At 34.7% G+C, this 16,454-nt stretch overlaps 1 protein-coding gene across 8 annotated transcripts in view; it reads right to left on the bottom strand.

The window, feature by feature from the left end:
• The window catches only part of SMARCA1 (SNF2 related chromatin remodeling ATPase 1), a 99,548-nt gene extending 83,848 nt beyond the window's left edge, over positions 1 to 15,700 (bottom strand). For 5 of the 8 annotated variants that reach the window (XM_081041958.1, XM_081041962.1, XM_081041959.1 and 2 more), the window contains exons 1-8: positions 15,618 to 15,679; positions 13,508 to 13,674; positions 13,096 to 13,196; positions 12,887 to 12,987; positions 10,324 to 10,503; positions 6,539 to 6,694; positions 5,252 to 5,383; positions 3,060 to 3,128 (exon numbers count right to left, since the gene is read on the bottom strand). In XM_081041958.1, the coding sequence (XP_080898084.1) occupies positions 3,060 to 3,128; positions 5,252 to 5,383; positions 6,539 to 6,694; positions 10,324 to 10,503; positions 12,887 to 12,987; positions 13,096 to 13,196; positions 13,508 to 13,674; positions 15,618 to 15,644 (933 nt within the window). In that variant the 5' untranslated portion in view covers positions 15,645 to 15,679. Of the gene's footprint in view, positions 1 to 3,059; positions 3,129 to 5,251; positions 5,384 to 6,538; positions 6,695 to 10,323; positions 10,504 to 12,886; positions 12,988 to 13,095; positions 13,197 to 13,507; positions 13,675 to 15,617 lie in introns of all 8 variants that reach the window. The other 3 variants (XM_081041960.1, XM_081041964.1, XM_081041957.1) reach the window with 2 other exon arrangements.
• Positions 15,701 to 16,454: the final 754 nt, after the last annotated feature.

Raw genomic sequence — 16,454 nt, 5'->3', positions numbered from 1 at the left:
GAGAAAATGTTTCAATGTTAAGGAAGATATGAATGAATACAGAGAAAAGATGAAATAAGACTGTATACCTGCAAGGCAGATTCTATTATAAGAAAATAATAGTGCTGCCATCTGCAGAGTACCTGCAACGTGCCAGACACTACACCATGAACTTTAAATATCAAGTATTGAATCCTTACAATAAATCTTTGAGGGAAATGTGATTATTTCAATTTTAATAACATCTCCAAAGTCACTTTGCTAGTAAGCGGTAGAAGTAGGATTCAAACCCAGGTCAAGCTGATTCTACAATCAGCTCAGTCCCTGATTAGCTGTCGTAAGCTGGTCAAGTTCCTTTCTGAGACTGTTTCCTCAGTCATTCATCCAAAAATACGTATGTGCGGTAAATGTATATGCCAAGCATTTTTAAATGGGGATGACACCTATTTCTAAGGCTGCTGTGACAATTTCTGGTAGTGCATTCTAGACTTTAACCACAGGAGATATTGGGAATCTGAGATATTATTATTAGATATGTATGGGAGGTAAGGAAAAGGAAGAAGTAAAAGCAGACTTCTAGTTTATAGTTTGGGCCTCTTAAATTTATCTAAGAGAGATTCTTAAGAGTTTAAACTGCCTGTGAGATATTTAGGCAGAAGACTCAGAAGGCTATGGAAGTCTAGAGCTTAGGACGGCGATACAGAGAGACAAATTTAGGAGTTTTAAGTATATAGGTGAAAGCTGAAACTATGGGACTAAATGCCCAGGGAAAGCATGTATGAAAAAGAAAGTCAAAGGCAAAGCCCTACAAAACACTGAACTTTCAATGACTCACGGAGAAAGAAAAGCCCATAAAGGGGACTAATAGGAGCAGCCACAGAGGTTAAGAAAAGCTGTAGTATAGGCCATTCCATACCCCAGAAACCAAGCAGGAGAGAGTTTCGAGCAGGAGCATTTAGCAGCGCTAAACAGTACCAAGAAGCCAAGATACTGACCAAAAGCTATACCCTGAATACAGCAACTGGAAAATCATTGAAAACTTGTGAGATAACTTTAAGTTGTATGGAATGGACAGAAGCTAGTGGTCAATGGATCTAACAGTGAAGAGAATCCACTAGAGACAGAATAACCAGTCCCCAGAGCTGACCAGGTTCCTGACATCTGACACCCCACTGTACTACAACTTTGGTGACTAGATTCTTGAAAGATTTGTCTTCTACTCCTCTTCTGCATTCTTACAATAAATTCCCCATTACTTAAGGTAATTTATTTCCTGACTTGTTCTGTTTAACTCTGAACAAATATTAACAGCATGATGACAGTTGGGGATTCAAGTCAATAAATGTTTAATGAGCAGTTACTCTGGACCAGGCACACAGGGCACAATGTGGTGGAAAACAGACAGGTTTCCGCCACGTGAAGCTTGTATTTTGCCAGGGTATGGAGAGAGACGTAGAGGCAGACAATACATTTTTGTTTTTATTTTTTAATTTGTAAAAAAGTCTTGAGATTCTCATTTAAAATAGCAGACAGAAAAATAGCAGACATGCATCTATATCCACTTCCTCACAAAGCCCACTAAGACATATTTTTAAAAAATTTTGAGGTACACATAAAAAATGAGTGAATATATTAGGTAATAGGGATGGAGAGGATAAACTACTCTTTCAAGAAGCTTAGCTATCAAGGGGAAATAAAACAGAATCACAGCTAAAGAGGGACATTTTACTCAGAGGGTGCTGCTTTGTATGTGTGAGAGTGGTTGGATATGGATGTGGGTTTGGATTTAGTAAGGGAGATAACTGAGCATGTTTACATGTTGAGGGAAAAAACCTACATGGGAAGAGAGAAGTAGAAAATTCAGTCAATTAAAAGGATCAATCATGGGGAAAGGTCTATAAGGAAACAAGAAGAGATGAGCTCCTTGATTCACATTGGAAGAATTAGCCATTGTCCATAGAAAGAATACTTCTTCCACTCAGACAGAAGTTAACACACATGCAGATACCCTTTGAAGATGGATATCCTTGAAGGAGTTCCTACCCTACTGACTTCTATTTTCTCTTTGAGAGAGGAATAATGTTACTTGCTGAGAAAGGAGGGAACAGAATACCTGGTATAGAAATCTTGGGGAGACTGGAAAAGGTAACAAATAGCTATTATAGAAAATGGGGAAAAATGCTGTAGAAGGCCATGCTGAAGGGACAGTAGCACCATCAAATCCGAGCATACATTAGGGAACATGAAATTGTAGTTCCAACCTGTACAGCTGTATAATCTTCTTTATCAGTGTCGAGCAGCCCCGTACAGAGCAGGTCACTCTGCTAGTAAGTGGTAAAAACAGAATCCAAACCCAGAGAACAGAGACAGTTACATTATTACAGTGTAGGGCTTTCAGGACAGAAATGGCAGGTCAAGAGAGCAAGGAAGTTTGGGAGTATTGGCCAAAAAGTGTTCAAGTGATAGAAAACGGGCTCATTGCTGGGTACAGAAAAAACTAACAACAGAAATAGGTTGATGGATGGGGAGAAAAAGCTGGGGTCCAGGGACTGGAGGTGTCCGTAAAGTAACAGAATAACTACAAAAGAAGTAACATGAAGTAAACAGAAGTTATCAAAGAATGGAAAATTGGTGTTCAATAAACGTGAGTAAGTCACACCTTATAAGTAGATGACAGACAAGAGAACTGGTGGAGGGTGGACCTGCGAGCTAACTTGAGCCTCAAAGGAAGAGTTCTGTACATGACAGTGGAGAAGCAGTGGCTTAGATTGGCATTGGGGAACTAGGAGAATACTGATGCAAATTTGAGGACGTGTGGGGTATGGGAGCATGAACAGCCTCTACTACAGAGGACCACATTATCCATGGGGGGAGAGCCAAAGCTAAAAAGCTATTCCACAGAGAGGCTAAGGATATAATGCAGTTTGTTTCCCAAAGAGGCTGTCAGAAAGACTAAGGGAGAAGCAGTGAGACTGAGCCAAGAGGCAAACCCACAAGTTCAAACAGATTCTACGGCAGTTTTTTTCTTGTCTTGGTTATATGTATTTAACTACTAAATTTTCTTATCTGCTATTACTTACTGCGTGAAGTCTTTCCACAAGTTTTTGATCACCAAGACAATTTTTAGTGTCAAACCAAGAATCAAAGTCCTGTGGGGGTGAAAATTCTGTAGTAAGTGCAGTTTTGTGTGTGTGTGTGTTTTTTAAAAAAACTCAATATTCTATAAATTCTTATATAACTAATATAGCAATAATTCATTTTAAATGCACTTGCAAAAATACGTTAACTGTGATGGCCAATATTTACTTCTGAAAATAAATAAAATACTGGAGCAGTTAACAAAATTTGAACCCCATTATACAGGACTCCATCAGCAGTTTTTCCTTAAAACACTTTTGTTAGGTTTCCCCATACCATAGTAGCATTATATCCAGTAGGAGTAATAATATAGAATCGAAGACAAAATACTAATGAAAATGTTAATAAAAACAATCAAAAGATAAGGTATCCAAAAATTGGGTAGCTGAACTTAGTACTTTTCATTGTCAATTAATATCAGTAATGAGGAAAATCAAGCTCCAAAGTCTTTAAATCATTCAATTCACAACCTTGTGTTAATGATAAAAACCAATATACAACATACATTAACAAAATATGTTATTTTCAAACCACACATTATGAGCTCAATAATCACCAAATGTTAATGCCTACGACAATCAAAGACCATTTTAAAGACTCCACCTGCCAAACCAGGATGCAAAAAGCCCTTCCAACTTAATTAAAAGAAAATTGTCAATGTATGAGGTCTGACAATTAAGTTCGTGAATTTGTTGCAACGATGTGGGTAATTTTTTTTATATCAGAGGGATTATTAATTATGAATTTGTACCAAGTGGACAAACAGTTAACCAAGTTTACTATCTGGAAGTGCTGAAAAGGCTGTGTGAAAGTTAGACAACCTGAACTTTTCAACAACAATTCATGGCTCTTGCATCACGACAATGCACCAGCTCATAGCGCACTGTCTGTGAGGGAGTTTTTAGCCATTAAACAAGTATCTCTATTGGAACACCCTCCCTACTTACCTGATCTGTCCCCCAATGACTTCTTTCTTTACCAAAGATAAAGTAAATATTGAAAGGAAGACATTGTGATGACATTCAGGACATCAGGGATAATACGATGATAGCTCTGATGGCCATTCCAGAGAAAGAGTTCCAAAACTGCTTTGAAGGGTGGACTAGGCACTGGCATCAGTGCATAGCTTCCCAAGGGGAGTACTTCGAAGGTGACTGTAGTGATAGTCAGCAGTGAGGTATATAGCACTTTTTCTAGGATGAATTCTTTTTTTTATTTTATTGGGGAAGAGGAACAGGACTTCATTGGGGAAGAGTGTGTACTTCTAGGCCTTTATTCCAAGTCAAGTTGTCCTTTCAATCTTAGTTGTGGAGGGTGCCGTTCAGCTTCAAGTTGTCCTTTCAGTCTTAGTTGTGGAGGACGCAGCTCAGCTCCAGGTCCAGTTGCTGTTTCTAGTTGCAGGGGACACAGGCCACCATTCCTTGCAGGAGTCGAACCAGCAACCTTGTGGTTAAGAGGACCACCAACTCCAACCAACTGAGCCATCCGGGAGCTCAGTGGCAGCTCAGCTCAAGGTGCCCTGTTCAATCTTAGTTGCAGGGGGCGCTGCCCACCATCCCTTGCGGGACTCGAGGAGTTGAACCCGCCACCTTGTGGTTGAGAGCCCACTGGCCCATGTGGGAATCAAACCGGCAGCCTTCAGAGTTAGGAGCATGGAGCTCTAACCACCTGAGCCACCGGGTCGGCCCCTCTTGTATCTTTTAGTATTTTTTAGTGAGGCAAACCATCCAGCTATATTTGGTTTTACCCCAGGTGATTCAGGTTATTTTAGAGGGTATTAAAACAACCCTGGGCTGCCAGTAATTTATATATAATGGCCGGCCCTTAGGATGAATTCTTGAACTTAATGGTCAGACCTCATACTACTATGAACTCAGCCTATCTCATAAGTTGTAGCAGTGTGATATAGGCAAAGTTTAACAGGCAAGATGATCTCAAAGAAAAGAAACATGATTTCTCTAAATATCTCTATGTGAAAAAATTTGTACTTAAGAGCTCTTTTCTGAGAAAACCAAAACACACAGATAAGAAATTACAAATGAAAAAGAACTATAAATTTCAATTTACATTCTATACTTTGAAAAAATATGTCAACATAGAAAAATTACACTTAAAATATATGACTTAAACTTACATCTGCAGAATTAAAGACATCAGGCAATAAAAAGTTGAGTAATGCCCACAGTTCATGCAGGTTATTCTGCAAAGGTGTTCCAGTAAGGAGCAAGCGGTTAGTTGACTTGAATTCACGAACAATCTCTGAAAGCTAGAAAAATAATAGTTAAATTTTAACATTGTTTTATTTATTAGAATACTCAACATTCAGTTCTTTATCCAACCAAAACATTTTTTGAATAAAACAAAACTTGAAAATTAATTTTCTATGGAAAAATGTCCTAGTTCAGGTGACCTTGCCACAGTAAAGCACAACTGAACAATATATTCTAGGCATTTCTACACTTACAAATATGCAGATCATAGTCATACCTGAGACCCTTCCCCCACTTCAAAAAAATATTTTTTTTCCATTTTGGGTCCACAGAAACAGTCAGAGCTCCATGGAATTCACTCTAGTGAATTTACACAATAATATCTCCTTCACCCTGTCAATCATGTTCATCTACATACTTAGCCAAGTTCTAACTTGGCCTGGCCACAATTTTTAAGCACCAGAGTTAAGCCTATTTTCCCTGATAACTTACAACTTTCTAAACATACTACCACAAAAATGAAAGCACACAATGTATAAAAGAACAGTAATCTAATCAATAAAATGCACATTTTTATAATTCTCTTAAATAAACAATTATTCTCTAACATGCGTCCTTCTTATCAGGTATTAGTTCCAATTTGAAATTAGTATGATCCACCTGGTGGTTTTGCTCCAGTTCTGTCCCTGTTTCTCCCAAAGTAGCCCAGTGATCCAAAGAGAGGTTCATCATAATAATTGATGCTTTTCCTACTGTTGATGGAGTTGAATGGCAAGAAATATTGATATTTTTCAATGTTAACACCACACTCTAATTCACACAAGTCAGATAATTCCAGGAAATGAATTTTTCTAATCCATATGAATACACATAAGGTAGCTTCTCAATAAAAAATAAATGCAAATGACATTTGCACACCAAATATTACCAAAACGTTAAAATACTGTAGTATAACAGAGTTAGGCTATAAAAGGTATAGCAAATGAACACCTAATTTTCATTACATTAAAAATTATGCTCAATTTTCATGTGTTTTATAATCATTAATTTACACTTTAAAACCATTTTAAAAACTGATTTTTATTCACATGCCATGAATAAAATCACAATCATCCATTAGTTTTTTTTTGTTTTTTTTTAAATACAGAGACATAAACAGATGTAACAGTTAAAAAAGAAAATTTTAATAAAGATATTGAGAACTGGCTTACCTTAGATTTTTCATTCTTTATTCTGTGAGCCTCATCAATAACTAGGTATCGCCAATGAAACTTTTTAAATACAGATTTTTCTTTAATTATCATCTCATAAGAAGTAACACAAACATCCCACTCTCCTGGCATCATTTCATCACGAATAAAAGCAGCCTAATGCAAAATAAAGTTCCTTATATTAGAGTATGGCGACAAGATGATCACACATTTAAAGCATCAAGAGAAGAATTAAGAATTCTAAGAGACCCTGGGAATCATCTGATCTCATCCATTTTAATGATGGGAAAACTAGGGCCCAAAAGAATACCTTGGTGGTCAATTATCAGGATGACATGCTAATATATTCATTAACAAAAGAGAAGCAAAGGCTTCCCTTAAATGAGTACAGCATATTAAATGAACTGGAGAAGTTCATATCACCAGAAGATTACTAAATTACTAGGCTCTCTCTTCAGACCACAAGGGGTCCGAAAGGACATGGGCAAAGTAACTGCTTTCTGAATACCGTATTTTTGCCAAGATCCAAGCAGTACCAACATGATATAGTTTCAACAAATGGAAGGAACTCAATATGCATGAGTGAGTCCAACCTTTTGCAATCTCTTGGATGTTCCTTAGTTTCTAGTTGATTCAAGTCATATTCCTTGTTAAAGGGTCATAAAAGCCTGCTCATTTTTTGGTGAACTTGCTGATGTTGTTACGAGGCTATGAATGTGATTTCATAAAGGGGATTGGCTCTATTTAGCACAGGATTCTATTTAAAACCGTGAGACTATTTAAAACTATTTTTAAATCTTTGCAGACAGTGGCCAACACGGTAGCCAAGTTGACTGAGAGCATTTTTAACTTGTATAAACTGAATTCCAGATGTTATGGGTCAAAATAAAACCACAGAAGTTAACAGGGAGCAGCAAAACCTGTATTTGAGAAGGGGCTGATGAGTATTATAAATCTGAAATTACAGTGCATAAATAAAATTAACTGTTCACTGAAAAGTCGATACTTCCTAAATTCATAGTTATGCACCAAAACACTGAACTCTTTCAATAAATATTCACTGAGTGCCCACTATGTATAAAAAGGTTGCCTGAACGGATGTAGAGGACAGAAAAAACAGCCTTTGTAGAGATCTCAGTTGCACTGGGAAGTGGTCATATTTAAAAAATAAGACATTAGGGATTGGAGACAAAATAAAGAGATCCAGGGTGCCAGACCCCATTCGGTCCTGCAATCATTGTATCCATGTTTGATTTTGTGAAACACTCAGTTGAATGATTCCTCTTACAGGTTCATGGAATGTATGCATATTTTTAAATTTAAATTAGCTATGCTTTGAAATTTGTGAAGCACTTGATAGATTTAAATATCTTGACAGAACACTAAAGATCACATAATCCAAAAGCTCTCATTTTCTAGGTGACAAAATTAAGGCCTTTCAAGATTCATGCAATATCACACAGTCAGTAACAAAGCCAGAACTAAAACGAGATCTCCTATTTCCATGTCCATGATCTTCGATGCCTCTGCAATGGAAAAGGGAAGGGGTCACAACTCTATATACTTCAAGACTACATTAGCATCAGACAGGATCAGGAATATCTCTAACAATTTCCCAACTCAATTTAAATACCTATTGTAGATCATATCAATTTTTCATTACTAAATACTGACCTCATAAAATGTTTACAGAAGGCCAGGAAACCAGAAAGACCCAATATATCCATCCCATGAGGTACCAAGCTTCAAATGTATACATAATAGTCTGGATTTTCTCTATGCAAACCAACATCAATGTCTAGGTGTTAAATATGGAATACTCGTTATGTAATTAATAATTTTTAGGTTGCAATCCAGTATACACATACAGGTTCAAGTGTATATATACAGAAGGAAGCAATATGCATCATTACTATGTATAAAACACTCTATTTCTTATTCTCTTCTATTTCAGTGTTTTAAAAAATTGTTGTCACCAATCACTAAGATTAATTCCCAACCTGCTAACAAGTGGCAATTTGAAAAACACTGATTTTGGAGGCTGGCTTTCAAATAAGAACCTTTTGAAGTTACCAGAAGAATCCCAACCTCCCGTGGGGTAAAGATAGGGTAGTAACAAATTAAATACATCCACTCTCTTTAAAAGTCATGAAATACTTATATACTTCATAAAACCCTTGGATTCAATATAGTTGAAAACCACTGACATATTTTTACTGAGACATAATGAAAACACAAACCTAGGTATTTCTTTTGCTTATGATCTTCAAGAAATCATTTCAGCAAAAGTCAGTATTTTAGAAATACAAAGTTTTGTAAGGAGTGGCATTACATTAAATAATAGTAGTGATCAGAAAGAATTCTAAGTGATTAATCTGCTACTGGGAAATATTAGGCATAGGGCAGAACCAAGCTAGTAATTCTAAATTTATGAGCTCAATATTCCAATGTTTAAATTATTCATATGTTAAATTAAAATACATTTAAGTAATTTTTCTTCAAGCAAAATGATAAAAATAAAATTACAGAATTCATCATGCTGCCATTCTTTTGAGGATATATTTTGATAAACTACCTAAATATGTAAAATAGAATAAATCTTTATACTGTAAACCATGCTCTCTGGAGGCAAAATAAAGACAAAGTTTAATAACATGCTTTCTAAGCTAATTATTCATTTTGGTATTTTTGCATATTTATTTTTAAATTAATTCTATGGTCCTAAAATAATTGTAGCCTACAGATTGACAAATGGCTAATTTAAATAAGAGCCCAGAGTTTCTAATATTATCTAAGAAGATATGCAAACACATATTTTTCTATTCAAAGACCAAAGCTGAAAGCTGTTGCCTATGCATAAACACAAACAAAAGGCTCTCTGTACAAATAGAAAAGGTTCCATTCATGTGTGTATGCACATGTGTGTGCACGTATACAAGTCAAAGTCAAAAGTCAAAACCTTCAACATAAAATATTTTAAGTCTTGCAAATTTACACATGTCTGGTGTCAAAATAGTACAAATGATAGAGTCACTAATAAGATACACTGTCAATAAAGTAAGTTTTTAAATAAAAAGTCACTTAAAAGTTCAACTCAAAAATGCTTTGGTTAATGAGCTAGTTAAAAGTAAATGCAAGGGCGGCCAGATGGCTCAGCTGGTTAGAGCGTGAGCTCTGAACAACATTGTTGCTGGTTCGATTCCCACATAGACCAGTGAGCTGTGCCCTCCACAACTAGATTGAAGACAACGAGCTGAGCTTCAGGAGAGGCAGCCAGATGGCTCAGTTGATTAGGGAGAGCTCTCAACATCAAGGTTGCTGGTTCAATTCCCACATGGGATGGTGGGCTGCGCCCCTGCAACTAAAGATTGAAAACAACAACGGGACTTACAGCTGAGCTGCGCCCTCCACAACTAGATTGAAGGACAACAGAACAACAACTTGGAGCTAATGAGCCCTGGAGAAACATACTGTTCCCCAATATTCCCCAATAAAAAAAAAATAATAAAAATAAATTAAAAGTGTGCTTATCTTAAAAAAAAGTAAATGCTAATAAAAATAATGGATTGTCTGTTTATTAATAGGTAACACATCTACCACACAGGAGTGTTGTGATAATGAAATACATAAAAAGCACTTACAACAAAGCCTAACATACTGTCAACTTAAGTGTTATTTAGCAGCAGTAGTCAACTTAATTAAATGACTTTTATGGCAATAGTATCCAACTTAACACAGAAATTATGTTATTCTTGATTGCCTTTTAAAACCTGTTTCTCACTTACTCTCGCATCCTTGTCTCCGACGAAACAAATAACACGGAGAGATGGGACCCATCGTTTAAATTCATTCATCCAGTTGTGTAAAGTAGACTTTGGAACTAAAACCATGTGAGGTCCAGGAATGTTTCGGTAATGTTTCAGGTAACCAAGCAAAGCAATTGTTTGTAAAGTCTTACCAAGACCCTGCATTATCATTACAAGGAAAAAAAAATTCATAATTTTTTTTATTATTATTTAATGAAACATTTTGTTAGGAGCAACATTACAAAAGATATTTGCCAACTATCTCACATAGGGAAAAATTTAAAAAGATTTTGCTTTTTTAAAGTGAATAACCATTCCTATTCAATACTTACTGTTATCAGAAAGAAAGAGAAGAGAAGAGAAGAGAAGAGAAGAGAAGAGAAGAGAAGAGAAGAGAAGAGAAGAGAAAAGAAAGGAAACCAAGAACTTGCAGTTAGAAAGTTGCTCAACATAGCAACTTTCTATTTAGACTTTTACTCCTAAAGAAGCAAGTTATCTGCTATATAATTTTTTCTACTAGTTGCAAAATTATGAATTTTGAGTGAGTATTTCACAAAAACTCATTTCATGTACCAACCTACTCAGACACCAGTCTTTCTTTCCCATTGTCCCCAACATTACTATAGCCCAGGCATGAAATATTCAGACTCAAGGGACATATGGCTGTACATGTGTATCTCACACCACTGAAGACCTAAGGAACCACAAAACAACAAAACATAAAAGAACTTTGCAGCCCGAAAGGACATTAGAGATTAGAGTCCAGTGGACTTTTTAAAATAATATATTTAATACATATGAACCCAGCACTAACTCATGGGTAAGGGAATAATGTCCTATGCCTTTTAAAATAGTTTCTGGCTTTATCCCAATGCAAAGTATGTATTTTCTTTCATAAACCTAAACTTAAAGCTACTTTTATAGGGTTTATCCTATCTGACATTTCACTTAATGAGATGGGTTTTATGAATGCTATGCATTAAAAGCTTATGCATCAAAAGCTTAAAATGTTTACTCCTTCACCAAGTAATTCTACTTCTAGGAATATTTTTTCAATGGAAATAGTCTGAGAGGTACGGGATAACTAAATTACAAGAGTTCTTATAACAACATTATTATGTACCACACATACTATAAATATAGACATAGATATCAACCAATACACACTACATATACACTATATATACTATATATGTGTGTATACATATATACATGTATATACCTATGTGTACACACACACACACACACACAAACACAATACATCAACCAATCCAAATGACCAGCAATAAGGGAGGAGATAAATAAAATAACAGTACTTCCTTAAGATTAATTATTATGCAGTAACAATTATTTTTACAAAAATGTTTTAAGTATGTGGAAAATATGAATGTGAAGAAATCAGAATACCTAACTATATATACAATATTATCTCAACTATGCAAAATAAATACATCTGAAGGAAAAAGGTTAAAAAGAAATATGCCCAAATGTTAACTGTGGTTATTTCTAAGTAGCAGAATTACAACTTACTTTTAATTTTTTTCTTGATTTTTCCCCCAAATTTTCTATACTCCTTAAAGTATCTTTCCCTTTGTCAGTAATTAAATCATATCTGGTGTCAGCATAAATTCAATATGAAGGATCTTTAGATCTTTCATGTTTAGACAGGCTGCAGCCAAGAGGAGTCACATAAATATGAATATCAGTGGGTCGTAAAAATCTAGAACTTCCCCCACCTCTCCCATCATATTTATTTGGTCTTAAAATACCAATCTAGGCCTTCGTATACTACCTGGATCTGTTGAATTATCATCTTAAATGGCTTTTTTTCTCTGATATTTTTATTTATGTATCACTGGCTTACTTCCTGACCCCCACCTGGTACTCAACTGCCCAAACTCAACTTTGCTCTTTACTGTTTTGTTCTTTTGTCTATCTATGCACTTTATGACTTCTCACACATAGGGGCATTTACATTTATTCATGCCTGCATTCATCTTTATTGTTTGATTTATTCATTCATTTAGTGTTTGGTTTATATATCCTGCCTCATTCCCAAAACTATTTCAGGTAGCCAAAAATGAAAACATGTTTCAGGTGGCCTACAACGAAAACATGAAACATAAATTAATGGTAAAATAGAAATGAAGAGGTTCCAAGGAAAGTAAGACTAGAAGGCAAATAATAGGAAAAGGCACAAAGGACACAATGAGCAGACCATTGAAAGTTACACAGATGCTCCATTTGGATATTCATTTTGTGTCTGAGCTTCCTAGAAGCCAAAATGCAAATAAAAACAAAAGTACAAGATTTTTTTTAATACGATTTAAGGAAAACTCAATAAGAATTTTGCGGCCAGTAAAAGTGTATATTCTAGAGGTTACTTAAAGAAACAATTCTAGACTTTACAAATGCCTTTTACATCATAATAACTAAATAAAGCAATTATTCCCCAGGCCTCAAGGGGGTAGTTCAGCTCTGGTTTTCAAATTTACATAAAAATTGATAAATGAGAATGCATTTTTGACTACCAACTACTTACCATTTCATCGGCCAAAATACCATTGACTCCATTTTCATACAAAGAAATCAACCAGTTCAGTCCTCGAATCTGATAATCTCTCAGTGGTCCCCCTTTCACATCTGAAAAAAAAATAATCAATAACATCTCATACTTTCATTAATACAATCAAGTAAAATTTTTCTAAAACCAAATTGAAAAGAAAAACACCAACATGATAAAGTACTTACATGAAGGTGACACCTCAAATCTAACACACATATTAGATGTTTTACGACTCTCTGAGAGTAGCTCTTCATCTTCTTCTTGTTCCGTGCGTCTGTGGCGGTAGCTGAGATGAAGAAAGAAACACCTCCATATTCAACCCAAATGCTAAGGTGTCGATTAAGTCAGTATACATTGCTAATATATTTTATGAAAAAAAAATGAGTTATTTAAGGTCTTGCTTAGAAGTTGGTAAAACCAGCCTACATTTTTACCGATTGACTGCTAGTGAGAAAAAAATGCATTACTACCTACAAAACATATTTGCACTGACAATTAGAATAAATGAAGAGAGAAGTGTATGAGGGGAGGGAGAAGGGGGGATAGGAGGAAGAAAGGAAAGGAAAGAAGGAAGAAAGTAGAGAGATGCCAACATACTCTCCAGCAGAAATTAAGCTCTGCTTGTCATCCTTCTTTATTTGAGGACGTCCCAATTTCATGTTCAGAGGAGATGTTGGAGATTTCTGTGCTGAAGGTTGAATGAAATGTGCAAAAAGTTCTGTCTGCTTCAGTAAAAATTCAAATCTCTTTGCTCGGTCTGCTTTCTAATTTACAAAACAAAATTAAAAGCAATGATTTTCCTTTTTATTAATTCAAAGTTACTAAACAAACACGAGTATATTGTACTTAATCTGTACTACGTTCTAAGCTTTAAACATACTATCCCATTTAATTCTCTTAATAAACCTATGAGACAGGTCCTAGTATTATCTCCATTTTACTGATGATAAAATTGAGATGCAGAGAGTAAATAAATTGCTCAAGCTTCCACAACTAGTAGGTAGCAGAATTTGAAAATAGTATTTTCAGATAGTTTGAATAGAAGCCAAGTCATCTGCCAGACTTAATGCCTCCATAAGAAGTACCCTGCTTAAAGAGTCGGAGTCAAAAAGTAAATCCATTTTCCAAACCACAATGACTTTCTTTTCCTAAACAGTTAACAAAATTAAGTATCATAATATATAATGTACCCCAAATATAGAAATATAAATTAACTGTGATATACATATATATATATATATATATGTATATATACCATAAACTAAACTCAAGAATTTTCAAGCTGCATCTAGAAATAATTGAAATCTTAGAATACAGTATCATCTTGCCTCAATGTATTTTCGATGTCACAATACAATAATGTAACAAACATTTCTCTCATCAATTACAGTGATCTGAAAAATCACATTTTATGCTAACAGTATATACAGTTTCTCCCCAAAGTGAGCATTTGGAGGAAAATACAAACACAACACACACACACACACACACACACACACACACACGTGAAATAGTTAATATATATTAACTGAAAATTGATATATAATTTCTCAATAAATTGTAAAAGGTCATAATTATACCATATAAATGCAGTAAAACTTCTTTCTCTATAAAAATCTTAAAAAATCAAAAGATGTATATACATCAGGTTAGGAAACAATGAAGTTTTTTTTTGATTCCCAGTCATTTTCTGACCACAGGGTAGAGGACATTTGATTGCTAATTAAGGATGTATAATTAATAACACCAGAAACTTACAAGAGTTCATTAGCATAAATACAAGAATTAGACAGATATATTCAGACCAGTAGCTGGAAGGAGGCCCAAACCTTTCCATATTATGTTATCCTCACTGGAATGTTGTTTTTAGAGTTGTTAAAACATTAACTGTCTACATTAGATGTGGCCTTAAACATTAAGGAATGGAGTTTTGTAAAATCACAATGAACAACCAAAAAATGTACTTCATCTCTACTTATTTTTACAAATATTACTGCGGAGATAACCCCTCAACAACAACAAAAACTCAGTTCCAACTGCCTGGTAATTTCTTTTTTGAATTAACCAAATGCACTGGTCATGAAAAATCCCAAGACATAAAAATCTAGTTAAATTAAAGCTAAAATATGGATTTTGGTGACAAAAAAATAATTAAATGTGTAGCAAAGCAATAGGTGGGCATAACTAAGGTTACGCTACTTAAACATGTAATATTTTCATGCACTGGGCAAATATCCTTCCCTCAAGAAAACATTACCATATTGCAAGTTTCATAATGTATAGCATTCATTCGTATATCCAAAGCAAGGAGAGACAGACAAAAAAAACATAAGTCTGGCTTTGTGACCTGCTTTCTTTCAGCCATACTGATATTGCTACTGATATTTTCACTTAGTGGATAAAACATTTCTAGCACAAAACACCTTACTATGGGATATAAAGAACACTGAACAAAATGAAGAGATGTGGCTTCTGGTCCCAATTAACCCATACAGTTTCTCTGATCTTTTATTTCATCATGTGAAAATAAGGAGATTCACTTACTCAACAAAAATCTATTATGATGGATTATATATTAAATTTCTTTCCAATTCTAAAATCTACGATTGTGTATTCATTATATGTACACATGTATTTTTTAATCTTTCACATCTCTTCTATAACAATCAACTATGGTATTCACTATCCTACCCAAGAATATATTTACCATTTTCTCTTCATATTCAGGGTCCATTTCCTTTTCAGATTTAGAAGCTTTAGCAGCAAGTTTGAGCTGAAATGGAGAAACAATTTTCTAGAATTTCAAAGAAAATAAATCATCAAATTACAAAGCAAGGTCTTAAAAGTGGTCAATATTCTCATTTGAAGAAAGTAAAAAGGAACTAAATACTAAAAAAATAAATCAACATGGGTCATGCATGGACCAACGATGAGAGCACGTCATAAATCAAGGCTTACGATGAATCCATTTCTGTACACCTGAGGTCCATTAAAAAATGTATCTGAAGAATTGTGGAAGCCAGAGAAACATTAATTGCCTATTTTTAATTCAAAGCAAAAGAAAGTGTAATCACTGAATAGGAGATTTAAAATCTAGAATATACAAATATTATCAATTACAAACCAAAGAATTCAAGGAAAGTAAATACTAATACTCAGAAACACTTCTTTACGTAATGGAAGCAAGTCAGAGTTGAACAAGAAAAGAGTAAGGTTTCTGTTCCTGAAAAGACACTTTTTTTTAATTGTTTCCATATTCTAATCAGAACATTTAAACTTCTTTAGGTAATGCAGTGTGACCATTTATATTTAAAATAATAAAACAGTAGTTTCAAACTTTTGGCTTATGTTAATTTTCTCCACTGGGAAGAAAACTATTTTAACTATTTCTATTATATAAATATTTTGCAGAAGCAGTTTGTCAGGGCTATTAACTATTAACCTCTGGTATTTAAAAAGCTGTAATTTAGTGAAAATTAACAAATCAGCTACTTAAAAATACGGAAATTATCTGGGGGCTTCTCTCAGGCATCCTATCCTTTAT

This window comes from Rhinolophus hipposideros, assembly GCF_964194185.1.
Source record: "Rhinolophus hipposideros genome assembly, chromosome: X".
Taxonomy (NCBI): Eukaryota; Metazoa; Chordata; class Mammalia; order Chiroptera; family Rhinolophidae; genus Rhinolophus; species Rhinolophus hipposideros.
The sequence above is the reverse complement of the archived record's forward strand: the minus strand, read 5'-3'. Positions and strand labels throughout refer to the sequence as shown.